This window comes from Bison bison, unplaced genomic scaffold (genome assembly GCF_000754665.1).
Source record: "Bison bison bison isolate TAMUID 2011002044 unplaced genomic scaffold, Bison_UMD1.0 scf7180017864209, whole genome shotgun sequence".
In the NCBI taxonomy this organism is placed as follows: domain Eukaryota; kingdom Metazoa; phylum Chordata; class Mammalia; order Artiodactyla; family Bovidae; genus Bison; species Bison bison.
In genome coordinates this window covers 3,838,047-3,854,680 of record NW_011494781.1, presented here as the reverse complement: position 1 = coordinate 3,854,680, position 16,634 = coordinate 3,838,047, and the positions used below count along the sequence as shown (strand labels likewise).

Genomic DNA, 16,634 nt, shown 5'->3' with positions numbered 1-16,634 from the left:
TGTGTAGTAAGTGCTGGAGCTGAGCTACATGCTTCCCAGTTTTCCTTGGTCGACTCCAGAGCCCAGTCATCTACTCGCTGCATGACTGCTCCTCATCGTTTGTCTGTGTCTCCTAATTTGTAAAATAGAGAATCCGGATTGAGAACTACGAGGTCTCCAGATGTCCCTTATAGTGTTAACACTCTGAGTATAGAGGGTGTGTGAGCATGATTAGAAGGATTGGCTGTTTATGAGCCAATCAGAGTTATTGGTTAAACACCTCTCTACCAGGCCAAGGTGGGAAGGAGAGGGTAAAAGTTAGAAAAAAAAAAAAAACAACCAACAAACCAACTTGGGTGAGAAGTCTATAAAAACTGGGTGTTGCAAAAGTTCATCCTATTTGGCAGCTGCTGCCTCATCCACAGCTTCTGATAGATCCAAGAGGACTCTCCTCTCTCAGACTGTAAGTAAAGAACCTCCTTTGTCTACCTGGAGAATACCAGGGAGTCAGAGGTTAGTGATAGCACTAAGCACAGAAAGGAACATTTGTTGGCTTTTGTTTTCAGGAAAAGTGTGATGGTGGCTGAAAGCGTGGTGATCTGTTGAAATGATTGTTTTCCTCGCTACCCATCCTGGTAGATCCGGACCGATCCAGTTACCAGCAGTCCCTGTAAGAGGGCCCTTTTGAGTCTTTGGCTTAGGGAAAACAGAGTGAATTTTCTGCTTACCAAGGTCTCATGCCAACTTTTTAAAAAGTGTGTAGGAAGTTGTTTACATTATATGATTAAGAAAAAATAAAGGCAAGTTTCAGAAAAGTGTGCAATACATAATGTCACTCTTTTTTAAATTAAACAAAAATGGTATGCACACATACTGTTTATGGGTCTATATACGCAGAGAATAACCACACTGAGCTTACTCCTAGGGAATGAAATAGGGTGGGGTGACTCTCATAGGTCACTTTATGGTTTTTTTTAATGTTTTATTTCTCAGTGAATAAGTTTATATATTACATTATAGTGAATTTTCCTATTTGGTTAGATTCTACTCAGTTTTTGAAATGCCTGCTCATTTCTGCTCCCTGCATAACAACTGCCTATTGCAATGATTTATTTACATATTTATCTCCTTATGTAATTTTCTTCATTCTCTTCCCACACCTATTAAAACTTGCACTGAAGTTTCTTTGTCACAGAAATGAACTCTTGGCTTGTTTTTCCCTTCATCTGCACCCACGGCTCAAATGAGAAAATGGAACAGGCATCACGGAGCATAGTCGTCCTTTGATTATGAATTGTCAAACATTTCCCTTATTTGATACTTTCTATAACATTTCCTACTATAGAAAACGTATGAAAATCCTACAGCTTGAGATATTTAAAATCAAAAGCTGCTGATGTATTTTGCCATATTTGTTCTACTATCTGAAGAATAGGCATGTTGTGAGGATATGTTGCCTTTTAAAATAAACTTCTCTTTAAATAGTTGGGGCTTCCCCAGTCACTCAGATGGTAAAGAATCTGCATGCAATGTGGGAGACTCAGGTTCCATCCCTGGGTCTAGGTGATTATAGGTACCTAGAGTTCCATTAGCTGATGTGGATCCAGCAGGGGCTCCTGCTCTGCTGCCACCATCATTTGAAGCAAGGTTCATCTGCAGACAATCCAGGCCCAGGCTAGACATGAGGTGCTGGGTTAGGGAACAGAATATAGTTGCTATAAATCTAGGGTTCCTTTGGTTTAGGTGTCAGTTTAGAGGAAAGAGCAACACTCAGGTCTCTTTGTGAGCTGCTCCACATGTGTTCAAAGGCACCAGGGATCAGGCTGCTTTAGAGCATCTCACTGGACTTGTCACTATGGAATCAGATACATAACAAAGCTGTGGGCATGTTCCTGCATCTGTATGTGAAAGTGCCAAATGCAGTGCCTGACAATGGGCTTCCAGTGAATAAGCCCCTCATGTCTTCCTGAAAATCCACCTGCCGTGTACATGGAGAAGCAAATGAATTCTCTACACCCTTATATTCTCCAGGAGTTAAATATTGATATTTTACACATTATTATATTTTCAGAGAGTCTCTTTAAAGAAGGCAGAAAGAACTATATAACAGGGTTTCATCTGTTATTCTGCTGAAGAAGGATTGGAAAAAGAATTCCAAGTCATAAGCCAGTAGAATGTGAATTACAGTCCTAAAACATCACAACTTAGAAGGGGTATCAGACACATTCTTCCTGGGCCTGAATTTCCTCATCTCTAAAGTTAGCAAGGTTGATACAGATACCTCTGAGTTCACTTGTAGCTCTGTTTTCTGTAGTTACCTTTTATTCATGTACGTTTGTGCTCGCAACCTTCTCCCAGATTTGCGTATGTATTACCTGATAATATGGGGCTTCCCTGGTGGCGCAGGTAAAGAACCTGCCTGCAATGCAGGAGACCCAGGTTTGATCCCTGGGTCAGGAAGATCCCCTAGAGAAGGGAATGGCAACCCACTATAGTATTCTTGCCTGAAGAATTCCACGGACAGAGGTACAGCCCATGGGTTCACGAAAAGTCAGACATGACTGACCAAGTAACACTTTCATTTATACCTGTTAATATATTATGTTTAGTAAATAATGTAATATATAAAATTATTCACTGAGAAATAAAACATTAAAAAAAAACATAAAGTGACCTATGAGAGTCACCCCACCCTATTTCATTCCCCAGGAGTAAGCTCAGTGTGGTTATTCTCTGCGTATATAGACCCATAAACAGTATGTGTGCATACCATTTTTGTTTAATTTAAAAAAGAGTGACATTATGTATTGCACACTTTTCTGAAACTTTCCTTTATTTTTTCTTAATCATATAATGTAAACAACTTCCTACACACTTTTAAAAAAGTTGGCATGAGACCTTAGTAAGCAGAAGCTTAGGGACACAGAAATCATTCTCTCTCATTACCCACTTCCAGCTGGCCTCCTCTCATCGAGTGGTGAACATTAGCCTGTGACCCTGTTTTATGATTAACAGAGAAGCAATATTTGTGCTGATGTGGTACAGAACTTTAATCCCTCTGTAGAAGTTTAACTTCTCGTAAACAGTATTGGTTCGATTTGACCTTTTCTCTGTTTTTTTTTTTTTTCTAGTTGAGTCAGCACACTCAGACTGAAGCAAATCACTTGGTAGTAAACAGAAATATGGAAGTCCCTTAGGGAATTATTTTTTTAATTAAAAAGTGAGAAATACTGATTCCAGAATTTTCATAAAGCCTTATAAAAAGCATCCTCATGTTTATTATGTGATTCCACAAATACATTCTAAGCAACTACAATGAGTAGGTTGCTCACAGGTCACATGTGATCCATCTGGCAGTGAGACAACCAGAATAGATATTACAGCCATTTAATCCATAGTAAGCCAAGACTCAGAAAAGTTATCAATTTGCCCATGGTCCTAGTGAGGAAGAGGCAGAGCTGGTCCTTGAACCTAGGTCTGTCTGATCTACTTCTGTGTAAATGAATCAGATATTTATGAATTGGTAATGTGGTGTGGCGTTAATGAAACATAGCTGAAGGATTTTTGGTACTCTGGCAGGAATCACCAAGGACATTAGAGTCACCCAAAGGCCAGTTCCTTTCTCCAGTCTCACTGTTTATGTGGAAGAGGGAGTATTCTTCCTTATCCCAACATATGCCTTATTAGCTATTTGTCCTTGGACAAATAATTAACCTATCTTCCATCTTTTTCTTATCTATCATATGGCAGAGGGTGCGGAAAAGGGGGAAGCCTGGCTACCTTTTGAAATTATTGTGAGGAGTGCACTTTATAGTACGTGTAGAGCAATTAGCAGAGTGCATGGCAGTAAATAGCATTTGCTATTATTGGGCTATGTTTTTCTTTTGTTTTATTAAGGAAACTTTTTTTTTTTTTTTGGTATTTTTCAACTCCTTTATGACAAGAAAACTTTAGAGGAGAAATCTAGGCTGAGAGAGAAAATTTGTACTTTGGCTTAAAGTTCACCAACCTCAGGTTGTCTTAAATCTGACATGAAGATCTGGAGATCAGGTCCAAATCTAACAGTCTCTGACTACAATTTAGGAACTAACATATAAACAGGGGGAACACTATCTTCGGGTGGCTTGGATATAAAGGGCATTGGAAAATTATCTTCTTTGTGATTATTTCCCACTACCTGTTCTGGTACCCCAGTGACAGCATTGTGGTTCTATTCTTGGAGTTAAGTGTTGAAGCGAGAGTAGCCACAGTGAGTGCCATCAGTTATACCTTGTCAGGAATTAGTTCAGTAGCCACTGACTTCTCTATCAAGGGATAGAATACTGACAGCTTGCTTTGAAAAGACACAGAAAATATCAAGATCGATTTGCCATGAGAAGGACAACTGGGTGGGGGACTGCCTCATCCTAGGTGGGACCTTGGACAAGTCAGTTAGCTTCTCCAAGTCTTAGCTTGTTCATTAATTAATGAAGATAATACTTGTCCTCGTTATCTCATTGTTGAATGGATGGGATGAGAAGTGAGGGGTCCCTTAGTTTCCAGGAAGTAGACAGCAGACACAGGGCATCTACCCTGTGTGTGAGTATATAAGGGGAGAGGAGACAGGGGAAAGGAGGAGACCACAGGATAATCTTCACTGCCATTTTTTCCTTTGATAATCCAAACTATTCTAACATCCAAGATGAGAGTCCTGTAAGCTTGCATTTTCAAGACTAGCCCTAAGTGGCAGCAAACAGGAGCAATGATCCCTTTAGATGACCACCACTGAGAAATTGCTTGGGTAGGGCATTTTTGAGCCAGAGTCTGCCCTTACCAAAGCAATGAAGCTGAGAATTACTGGAGCAGGAATCAAAACATGACATTGGATGCCAATGTCCAGCCCGGAGGTTAGGAAAAATCCTCCCCGTCTGCCCCAGATAGTCTCACAGGTGGTTGAAGATAAGAAAAAGGAGATGCACTCCACCCTCTATGTCCCAAAGCTGAAGAGAAATTAAATTCAAGGCCAAATGGCAGCTTCTCCTCTGAAGCTTGCTGCCTAAACAATACTCTGGTGAGACTATAGGCAAACAGAGTAAAGTGAGGAATGGCCACAGAGGTGGAAAGCTTCACTATCCTGGCCTCAAAGTCAGCCAGGGCCCCTGATGGCACCAGGAATCCACAGAATAGAGAGACAGTCGATTACTGCCATGATCCCTGTTTGTCAGATTTAAGCAGATCACTCATTAGTTGGTTGAGTTATAAGATCAGTCATCCCAGTGATTTCCTGAAAGACATTCTGTTTAGGATCACCATGACATTTGGCATCCCACCTTCATCCATTATGGCTAATTGCAACTACTTAGGCTTCAAAACAGAACAGACTTCATTTGTTTAGCTGGTTGTAGAAATGGGCCAGAAATGTCAGAGGGGCCTACAGGGCGTTTCTGCACACCTGCTGTCTTGGGCGTGAATCCATGTGAAAGACCCACAGTTCAATTCACAACTAACTCTCCTACACTCTTTTCCAGACCTGTCACCATGGCCCACCAGTTTCCAGCCCTCACTTCAGAACAGAAGAAGGCACTCTCAGAAACTGCCCGACGCATTGTTGCCAATGGGAAGGGGATCCTGGCTGCAGATGAGTCCGTAGGTGAGCGTAGGAAACATCACACTACAAACATCCTCCTGATTCTCCACTTAGCAAAGGCAACTGGATCATATTCTCTCTCCTCTCAGAGGAAATAAAGGTTTATGTACACAGGAGGGGGAACAGAAGACTCAGTAAGCACAGACCTTTTGTGTCTTGTCATTCCAGAAGGCAGATTTCTGAAAACCAAGTGAACAGGCTCAAGTCCTACATCCAAGCTGTAGCAAGGCCAGGAACTCAGTAAGAGACCTCTGCCGCTGATGAGAAGTCAGTGTAAAGCCAGCCAAGGATGGGCTGTGAGAGCAGCGAAGTGTCAACATCAGGAATGGGGCAAAGCTTGTGACTGAGAGCAGCTCAGGATGGCACAAGGGAGGGCCTCAACAGCCCCCCGATAAAATTACAGTAGTCAGAGAAGTCAAGAGCCTGCCTGACCCCTCCTTCCACTGTCTGTACATCGGGTTGGATCAGGGCTGGACCAGGGGAGAGCTAAAGAGGCCTCAGGGCCTTGCAGCCCCATTTGTACCCAATGGTGGCATACACCTTGATGACACATCCAGCACATGCTCTTCCTCACCAGCATTGTGACAGCAGCCAGGTCTTTTCCTGGGGAGACAAAAAAAAAAAAAAGAGAGAGGAGCTCTGAGTCACTCAGTCATGCCCAACTCTTTGCTACCCCATGGACTGCAATCTACCAGGCTCCTCTGTCCATGAGAGTGTCAGGAGCTCTGAAGATCTGAATACAAAAAGAGCATTGCTGTCCATCCTGGTGAGGATCAGTGGTTGGTATGGAGGGGGTTGGCAGGGAAGCACCAGACTGCTCCTTACGCTGCCTTCACTCGCCCATGTAGGCACGATGGGGAACCGCCTGCAAAGGATCAAGGTGGAGAACACGGAAGAGAACCGCCGGCAGTTCCGCGAACTCCTCTTCACTGTGGACAGCTCTGTCAGCCAGAGCATTGGGGGTGTGATCCTCTTCCATGAGACCCTCTACCAGAAGGACGGCCAGGGAAAACTGTTCAGAGACATCCTCAAGGAAAAAGGGATCGTGGTGGGAATCAAGGTGAATACATCTCGCTCCCATCTCACCACAGCCACACTCACAACACAGAAGTTGGGACAGGGCCAACACGAGGAGCACTCTCATCTAATTGCTCTTCTCACTCCTTTCCATCCTCACCATCCCACTGAGAAACAGATCCTCTTCTTGACCTTTCCAGTACCTTCTTCTTTCAACCATTTTCCTACAAAGAACTTAATCTCTTTGTGTCTCCATTTTCTCATTTTTAAAATGGGAATAATAGTACCTTCCTCATAAAGTTCTTTTTTTTAATTTAATTTTATTTTTAAACTTTACATAATTGTATTAGTTTTGCCAAATATCAAAATGAATCTGCCACAGGTATACATGTGTTCCCCATCCTGAACTCTCCTCCCTCCTCCCTCCCCATTCCATCCCTCTGGGTCGTCCCAGTGCACTAGCCCCAAGCAGCCAGTATCGTGCATCGAACCTGGACTGGCAACTCAAGTGAGCTTGTAAAACAGTGCCTGTCACACCATTATTATTTAGTTCATGATAGTTATTACCGTTAAAACACATACTGTTCTACTGTAACTAGGTCTTCCAAAACTTCATGAACTTCTCAGGAGTGATCATCCGTATTTGTTGAGTGCTTACAACTCCAGGAGCTCATTTACTCCTCACAACCTCTAGAGATAGACTCAATTATTATCCCTATTTTTAGAGATGAGGCAAGAAAACAGAATTACAGGGAGTAGTATAACTTGTCCACAGCAAGGCAAAATTGGAGCCAGTTCAAACCCAGACTGCTGCCTCTTGGGCTCATGACCATAGCCTCTGTTATGTTGACAGTAGAGGCTGCAGCCCTGTTCCTCTTAGCTCCAATAATAGCATAGGGCTTGATATGTGCAGTGCTTGATAAATGTCTCTTGAGTAAATGAATGAATCATTTAAAGGAAGTGGCTCTTACACGGGCACCTCTTCATCTCAGGTGCTATCAGATTACTTCTTGCTTCTCAAGCTCCAGGCCTGTGCTTTCCATACTTTCCATCCTCTTAGGGTTGATACTCTTACACTGTTCTTTCCAGATAACTTCACTTCTACTGTGGACTAAATTGTATCCCCTCAATGACTAACGTACTTTCCTAATTCAGCTCCTTGGTTTGTGAAAGATGAGAACTACTATTTAGCACCAGGGGCTCCGCTTGTATTTTCCAGGGACACCTGACACCTGCTAATTGTTAATTATTTATATTCACAGTTAGATCAAGGAGTTGCTCCGCTTGCAGGAACAAACAAAGAAACCACCGTTCAAGGTGAGGATTTTGCCCACTGATATGAATCATGCCAGTATATGCCAGAAATGAAGACAAGCAAAGAAGTGATGGAGGGAAGCAAACTGTGACTATCACACTAGTTTTAGAGCCACACACCTGTTCTTCAACCCCAGCTACTCTAGTTAACAACTGTATGCCCTCAGGCTAGTCACTTAAATATTCTAAGTCTCCATTAAAGTGAGATAGCAACATCTACTTTGCAGAATAGTTGTGGGAATTAAAGTAGACACTGCACATAAAATGCTTATCAACAGTGCCCTAGACAGAGAAGATACTTTATACTTGGGAATATTATTTTAGAAAAATCTAGCAGCAGTAAAGAGGAAAGATCCCAAGCTATGGGATTAGACACACTTGGGTCTGGACACTGCTTCCATCATTCACTAGATAATTTTGCAAGAGATAGGTATAAGCCTATCTGCCCAAGAGATAGGTATAAACCATAGCATTGGGTTAGCTAAGCGGACTAAATCTCAGCTCTGTCTCTCTTTAGCTATTCAAACTTGAAGTTACTTTACCTCTCAGAGCCTCAGTTTTTGAATCTGTAAAATGAATATACAGCTATTAGTTATATGACTATTAGGTTGTAACAGTCTAACAACTATTAGAGTTGTTATGTGCCGGGGTCCAGCCCGGGCTGATCCAGGGTATTCGAAGGGGAGACGGAGTCGGCGACTATTTACGTATTTATCAAAGATATAAAGAGTAATAGAACGAGGATAGCTCAGTAGGAAAATTTAGTGGAGAAAAGAAGCTGAGTAGCTTGGTTTACGCGGGAGACCAATAAAACTTCAAGACAAGACGTTTGCACCACTTACGTAGGCCGCAGGCGCCCTCTCGAATAGCGGAAGGTGCCCCACCCTAGACACCTTCTCAAGTGGGTCTTAGAAGCCCAGGCATAATTAGTAAGCATGGTGGGTTCCGCGCTCCAGATGGAGACTCAGCTGGAAGTTAAAGGGAAGAATGACATGGGGAGACCAAGCGTTGGTGAGCAAGGCCCGTAGCTTTATTTTTAACAGGGGCTTATATACCCTAAATTACACATAGAGGATAATAGGGGATGCAAAGTCAGCAGTTTTTGATCCTTATCAAAAACCAGGGTTTCTTTCCTGCAAATTTATCGTATACAAATGGTTTAGGTGATTTACATCATCTTCTGGCCAGAAGGCCTATTAACATTTTATGACTCTTGACAAGGACTTATCAACAAAGACTTATTTTCTCTAAGAGTAATTATTTTAAGGTGTGGCGCCATCTTCCAAAGATAAAATTGCATTCCTATAGGGTGGATGTGTAATGGGTTTACAACAAAGGAAAGAATTTATTACCTTAAGGGTCTAAAGTTACTAACACCAAGGCCACTACTTATTTTTTCTACATGCCAATTATTAATTAATACACATTCAAGGATACAATTCAGGGGATGTGAAAACTTGGCAACAAGCATTGGCTCATCAATGAAATCCTTTACTAGTTTATTCTGACCGTTTCTAAGTCTCTGAGAGGCTCTAAGCTATTTGAATATCTTAAGCTTCCCATGCCTCTCGAGGTGGGGAGACTGTAAACAATCGTATGCATAGCTGTAGGAGTCCGGGTAAACTTGTCAGGCGAGTTAGAGAGCCATCTGAGGGGTTTGGATTTAAACACTCCTAATTGCCCAGGAACTTTATTAATTGGAGCTGTAAGTTAACTCTTTGACAGAGAGAGCAAGATGGTGGGGCGGGACAGCCCCCAGTAAAGTCAGAGGTGAGAGCACAAAGCAATAAAGTAGGCAGACTCTGGTTTTTTGGGGGCAGATGCTGGAGAATATCCGTGGGGGACTCCTGAGGCTCGATCCCGCCTTTGCGTACGCCGAGCCTCCTTCCTCATGACCTTTGTCACGAGTGGAATGTCTCACCGGCTCCCGGCAGTTATGATTATTAAATGAGATAAGATGTGCAAAATATTTAGAATCATGCCTTGGAACACAGGAAGTACTAAAATATTAGTTTACTCATTTTATAGAGTATATAATATGTATATCAAAATTAAACTTATTAAACACAGATCTTTTGACTTAGTACTGGAATGTTTATTTCTTTGCTATATGTTTTGGGTCCTCAAGCTCTGTGACTGAATGCTAAGCAAAAGGGGAACTCCTTCACTTTATCAGTAGCAGTCAGGGATACAATGAAGCCTTTCTCTCTCATGATTTGCAGGGCTTGATGGCCTTTCTGAACGCTGTGCTCAGTATAAGAAAGATGGTGCTGACTTTGGGAAGTGGCGTGCTGTGCTGAAGATTGACAACCAGTGTCCATCCCATCTTGCTATCCAGGAAAACGCCAACACCCTCGCCCGCTATGCCAGCATCTGTCAGCAGGTGCTCTTCTTTACCCTTGGCCTCAAATACAGTAGGCAAGAGTTTTCTTCAAAGCCCAACTTTCTAATTTTACTGTAACCATACATGATCCTTCCTTTTCTCTCACCACTATAATCTGATGGCATTTTTTTTTTTTTTTTTTACTACTTATACTAGGTGTGGTAGAGTAAGATTTGGTTCCACAAGGAACCAAATGAATCCAAATGGCAAACATATTCAAGTGTGGCCTTCTACCAAAGCACTGTAAGCTGAGTCTTGAAAGCAATCACCTCTTGAGGCCAGGGCATTCGCATGTCTATGCCCCACCGTGGCCAAGGACACGAGCCTCTTAATCCCCAGCTCAAGGGTGACAGCCTTGATCTGGTTCCAATTCAAATAATTTGTTGGAGGATGGTAGCTTGATGCTAAAGTTTCTAACCTGTTGCAAAGTGCCTCTGGGATCCAACTTAAGTCTGATTTGCTTGTGTGGGTACAGTACTGGGGTTACCAGAATTGTGGGCACTTGGAGCTTCCCAATCAGAATTGAAAACATTGCTTGAATTCCTTTACCCATATGAGAGGCATTTTTATCAGTGATTTAAGCTTGCCTGCCCTAAAAGGATAACATATAGGTTCTGAGGTAGTAGAATAGTCTCTGGAATGATATACAGAAATAGAGTTTGCATTTACTGTACCCCATTTCAAGGAAAACTGTTTTTTCCCTCACTGTTCTTTTTTGGCTAAACCACAGATGCTCACTAGATATCCTGTTAAATTTATGTTCATTGATTTTAAGTCATTTATATGATATTTCTCCGTAAGGGCTTCACCCTGTACCAGTTGGAATGCTAAATGTTAAGAAAAAGATCCCAGTGAACAGAGCTTCATTCTGTCCCCTCTGTTTTTCTCTTTAGAATGGTCTGGTGCCCATTGTTGAACCAGAGGTAATTCCTGATGGCAGCCATGACATGGAACACTGCCAGTATGTTACTGAGAAGGTAAGTCTTAAACATAAAGGTGGCAATGCCAGTTAAAATATCTGTTTTTAACTAACAGTTGTTACTTATATCTCAGCTGTTACATGTGAAGCATTCTACGGTTAGAATCATTATGTAGTGTTGAGATGGTAAGGAGGTATTATCAAACCTTCCACTTTTGGGGGCACATGGTACACTCCTTGTGAAAAAGCAGATCTACATTACCAAGACTAGGGTTTAAGCATCCATATTCCCTGTTGTGGGACCTGGGCAAGTCATATTATATTTTTGGACCTCATTTCCATTATGTTTAAGAAATAAGATGAGGCTTCCATGAGAAAATGTAATTAGAAGGTGATTTTTTCACATGTAACTTTCTAAATTAGCCACATACATTTGTAAGAAAGCAAGAAAGTCCTCAGTTTCTCCACTTGCAAAATGAGGTGGACTGAAATGAGCTCTGAAAGCACTCCTGTCTGTAAAAATTTATATTTTAATGATCACTTAGCTTCTATGGGGATAGAGAATGGAGGCTGATTTGGATGTCCCCAGCGAATTAAATCAAGGCAGACTCAATTGACCAATGGGAGTAATGGGAAGGAAGCTGTGAGGGGCTTCTCGGAAGCAGAGCCATCCGGGTAGTCCATGCAGTGAGCAGCTAGGGGAGGGGCAGCAGGGACAGGCTGGCTTGGCTGTGGTTTGCGGGCATCACCCTGATTGAGCCTAAGGGCTGGTTGGGAAGCTTTGGCCAAGCAATGTGTGGGAATTCCTTCATCCTCCTTCCCTGCAGTATAGAAGTGACTCTATACTGCAGAGTCAGATGATTCTATGGCTGGCTCCGGGTTTCACCTATGTGGGTCTTTTGTCCTTCAGGTCCTGGCTGCTGTATACAAGGCCCTGAATGACCATCACGTTTACTTGGAGGGCACCCTGTTGAAGCCCAACATGGTGACTGCTGGACATGCCTGCACCAAGAAGTATACTCCAGAGCAGGTGGCAATGGCCACAGTTACAGCTCTCCACCGTACTGTTCCTGCAGCTGTTCCTGGTAAGATTTTCTTTCTTCTCTAACTTGAGGTCTTAGTCCTCACTCTTTGAAGGAATGCCAGAAGCATTTGCATATGTCCAGGACTCTCCTTCCAGCCATGAAACAGATCTCTGCTATATCACAGGTAGCCAACACTTCTCCCTCAAACTGCATGATGCCACCTATCCTGAGTCCATCAAAATACATACAATCCATTGATTTCCTCAACATTTCACTGCCCTCTTATTTACTAAATCCGTCCTCTCCTCAGCCCAGCTAGCCTCAGCAAAGGCAAGCTAATTTCTCCAACCTAGTCCCATGCAAATCAAGCGGGGAAAAGATTGAGACATGATGTTTCTTTTAGGCTCCTTGCTTGCTTTCTCAAGCAGGGTACACAGCCAAGATTAGTGGAGTGGAATGGCTTCTCTCCTTCCAGGCATCTGCTTTTTGTCTGGTGGCATGAGTGAAGAGGATGCTACTCTCAACCTCAATGCTATCAACCTTTGCCCTCTACCAAAGCCCTGGAAACTAAGTTTCTCTTATGGACGGGCCCTGCAGGCCAGTGCACTGGCTGCGTGGGGTGGCAAGGCTGAAAACAAGAAGGCAACCCAGGAGGCCTTTATGAAGCGGGCCCTGGTAAGACACTTCTTCTTATGTGCTTAATCGAGTGGATACTTGGGACCTGGCTCTCATTGCTTTCTTCAGGCCATGATGGACTCCAGAGAGTGTCTACCAGGTATTTGAAATTGTGGCATTAGAGCTTAGTAGGAAAGACAAGGCTGGAGAGAGTTTTGAACTCTCCACACAGGGAGTATAATTGATGTTAGTGGATTGAAGGCAATTTCCAAAGAGACACTTTAGAGGGACAATGAAGAGGGCCAAGGAATGAACATGGGATATCTTTCATTTTGAGAAGATGAAGAGGAGAAGCCACCAAGAAAAGCAGTGATAATATATATTAAGATGAACTAAGGATTCTAGGAGCAAACAGAATGAAGTTTCAAAGGGTCACTAACAGCACCCTACAAAGAGGTTAAAAATAAAGGTGGGAAAAGGCTTTGGAGATACTGGCATTGAAGGGCATATCAATGACCCTCAACAAAACAGGTTCAGTAAAGAAAAGGTACCCATTGAAGATGCTTGTCAGGAAAAGACACAGAAAGGTTACCAGGAACAATGAGGACAAAGAAGGGTCTTATTCAACTACTAACATTCTTTTTTGAGTACCTATGAACCAAGGATTGGGGTGAACAAAGCAGACACAGCCAGTGCCTTCAGGGGACTTAGAGTTTAGCCAAATAGGAAAGAGCTTGGCATGTTTAAATGTAAAGCAGAAGGATCCAGAGGAGAGATTAAAGATTAGGAAAGGACAGAGACTGAGAGGAAACAGTGCTACATGAAACAAAATGTTAAATACAGGTGGAAGAGTTGGTCTTAGAAAGAAAGGAAGAGATAGCAGAAAAGAAACAGGATGAGTTTGGAATCAAGTCTGTAGAGGTGGAGAGATGCAGTGGTTGATCACTGATTACAGGTGACGGCATCCATTGAGAGTGATAAGGGAATGGAGATTTCGGTCTTCACAGTGGGGAACTTGGAATAGTTGTTGAAGTAGTTGCTAGGAAATTGACCAGAAGTTATGGCCAAGCATCAAGCAAGGTGCAGTTGAAATGAATTTTTTTGGTACATTAAATTAGATCCTGAATGTTCCCGACAGCATGTAGGATGATTCAGATCAGCCTAAATGGGAAAGAGCAGGGTTGAAGAATCAGAGTTTAACAGGGAGATGGAACAAATTTGAGTGATAGCCTTATCCAGCTTGCTGCTGTTGATGAGAGCAGAGCCTGGGCAAAGAATCAGGTGTAGCCAAAAGTTTGATGATAAGGCACTAAAGGAAAGGAAGGCTACAGAGAAGCTAAAAACATCATCTCAGACGTGTAAGAGAGGTGTGAGATTTTAGAGGTAGTGCTTTACCATTTGATGACGATGGGTGTGGCTCTGCTGGTGTGTGGCTGATGAGGTGGGAAGACACAGCAAATATGATGAAGGGATTATGCAAGTAAGGGTTAGCCACACAAACGAAGGGATGCGAAGCTTGTCATCGAGAACAGTGGTTCTCAAGCTTGAGCATGCATCCAAATCACCGGAAGGTATGTTAAAATGCAGGTGGCTGTGCCCAGCCATGGAGTTTCTGATTCAGAAGGTCTGGGGTCAAGCTGCAGAATTTCCATTTCTAACAAGTGCTTAATTAGGTCCATGAAACCTAACTTCAAAAATCATTGTAGATGTAGAAATAAGTCCTGGAGAGATCAGAAAATGGCAACAGTGACTTGAAGACAGGTACTGCTAAGTGGCATTTGAGTGTTATGATAGGTTTCATAATTCTAAAGTCAACTTTAGTTGGAATTTACACAGGGTATCAAATGATATTACAATAACAACTACATAGAATTATATATTCTTATGGACAAATATATGTAGAAAATGTAAAACTTATTTAAAAAATTTTTTTTCTTTTTGCTATAGTGAAGCTTCAGCTACACTTGCCTGATGTTTGGCAATATGTCTGGTCATTTTCCTAGCAGACTACTCAACAACTATTTCAAGGTTCCCAAATTTTGGAACTGAGATTTCCTTTTCCTTATCACTGTATGAGTGATAAGTTTCTCAACTTTTATTTCTAGGACGGTTGTTGCAGTATTGCTGGTGCGAAAAAGAAACCTTCTTAGTTATAACAGAGTTACAACATTTCTCAGCTTGCCTGAGAAATGCTCAGAAAACTGGGATTTTAAAAAGGAAGTAAGGATAAAAGCATAAAAGGAAGGAATGGTATCAGCAGCAATATTTAGCAAAACCACTGTATGGAAGAAAAATCTACATGAAAGTGTAGCTGGTTTCAAATGAGAAGCAAAGAGGGTCAAGCTCAGGTTGCTCTAACTCGGTCTCCTCTCTCACGCTTGTGTTTTAGGCTAACAGCCAGGCAGCCAAAGGACAGTATGTTCACATGGGCTCTTCTGGCTCTGCTTCCACCCAGTCGCTCTTCACTGCCAGCTATACCTACTAGAACCCGAGGCTGACCAGCTTGGCTCTGGCGCTCTAGGTGTCTTGGTAGGAGGGCTGAAAGGAAACAACGACTTTTCGACTGACCCTGGAAATTAGATGAAATTAGGTTGCAAGCTACTGGAAACACAACACATGTTAATTTCTTAGACACAAGTGGAAAAAAATCAGTTATGGAAACAAGTCTGAATATCAGGGATCTGATGAAATCTCACCCAATGGTTTCTTTACAACGTTTCTAGCTCCCCACACCCCAAAGAGTCTATCTAAGAAAAGAACAGACTTTAAAACAGAACCAGCTCTCCATCCAGATCACCAAATGAAATACCTCCCAAGCTGAGTGCAGAGAAGCACATCTTATTAAACAGTTTTAGCAGTGGTAGGTTATGAAGGAGACAGCTGCAACCAGAAAATGAAATAAAATGTTCTACAAACCTTCAGTTCGTGTCAGGTTTTACTTTGTGCTCTTGCTTTCAAAGGATTTGATACATTTCATTACCTTTGACTCTATAGACATGCCATTAGCATCAGGATCCTCAACATTGGTTGCTCGTTGGATTAACCTGGCAAAATTAAAAAACCCAGGATGCTCAGGCTACGCTCCAGCCAAGTTTGAGAACTACTAAGCTAGATTTCAACTTTGAGGGTATTTATAAATGAAGGCTATTCATAATGTGAAGCAAGCTACATTGTAAAATGATTCCAAACAACATATGGAGTTTAATAAAGCGATCACTGTGACGTTGGTGCTTGGAACATTCCTCATCAAATGGTACAGGTTTGGTGACACAGGACTGCATCTTCCTCTCACATCCAAGCACACCACATAGTTTTGCAGGAAGAAATATTCACATAATTATGCTTATTGGCTTCTGATTTTCAGAATTAACCTATAAAAGCATTAAAGACAACCATAGTTACAAGAGAGAATTTAATTATAACTTTGGACAATGTAATAGTAATGATTTTGGTGAAAAAAAAAGTAAAGTAATGTTTTAACTGAGAGAAGCTGAGAAATTCAAGGGGGAGAAGACGTGGAGGAAAGCAAAGAAAACAGTAATTTACTTAATGGGGAGTCAAGCTACTACTTGAAATTGGTGGAGTAAGAAGTAGTGCTTTAAAAAAAAAGGTCCTTTAAGTCTATTAAAATACAAGGGAAATGGATTTAATCATTAAAATATTCCTACCTATAACAAAAATATAGGAAAAGGTAGTAAACTAAATTCTTTGTCTGGAAGACAAAGTTTTCTAAATATTACTTAGAGTGGATAAATT

At 41.9% G+C, this 16,634-nt stretch overlaps 1 protein-coding gene across 1 annotated transcript; it reads left to right on the top strand.

Annotated features, from left to right (window-relative positions):
- Positions 1 to 334: 334 nt before the first annotated feature.
- ALDOB (aldolase B, fructose-bisphosphate) lies at positions 335 to 15,799 on the top strand. The gene is made up of 9 exons (XM_010844823.1): positions 335 to 442; positions 5,487 to 5,608; positions 6,454 to 6,665; positions 7,885 to 7,939; positions 10,159 to 10,319; positions 11,213 to 11,296; positions 12,149 to 12,323; positions 12,739 to 12,938; positions 15,268 to 15,799. The coding sequence occupies exons 2-9, from the start codon at positions 5,497 to 5,499 to the stop codon at positions 15,361 to 15,363; spliced, it is 1,095 nt and encodes a 364-aa protein (XP_010843125.1). The 5' UTR covers positions 335 to 442; positions 5,487 to 5,496; the 3' UTR covers positions 15,364 to 15,799.
- Positions 15,800 to 16,634: the final 835 nt, after the last annotated feature.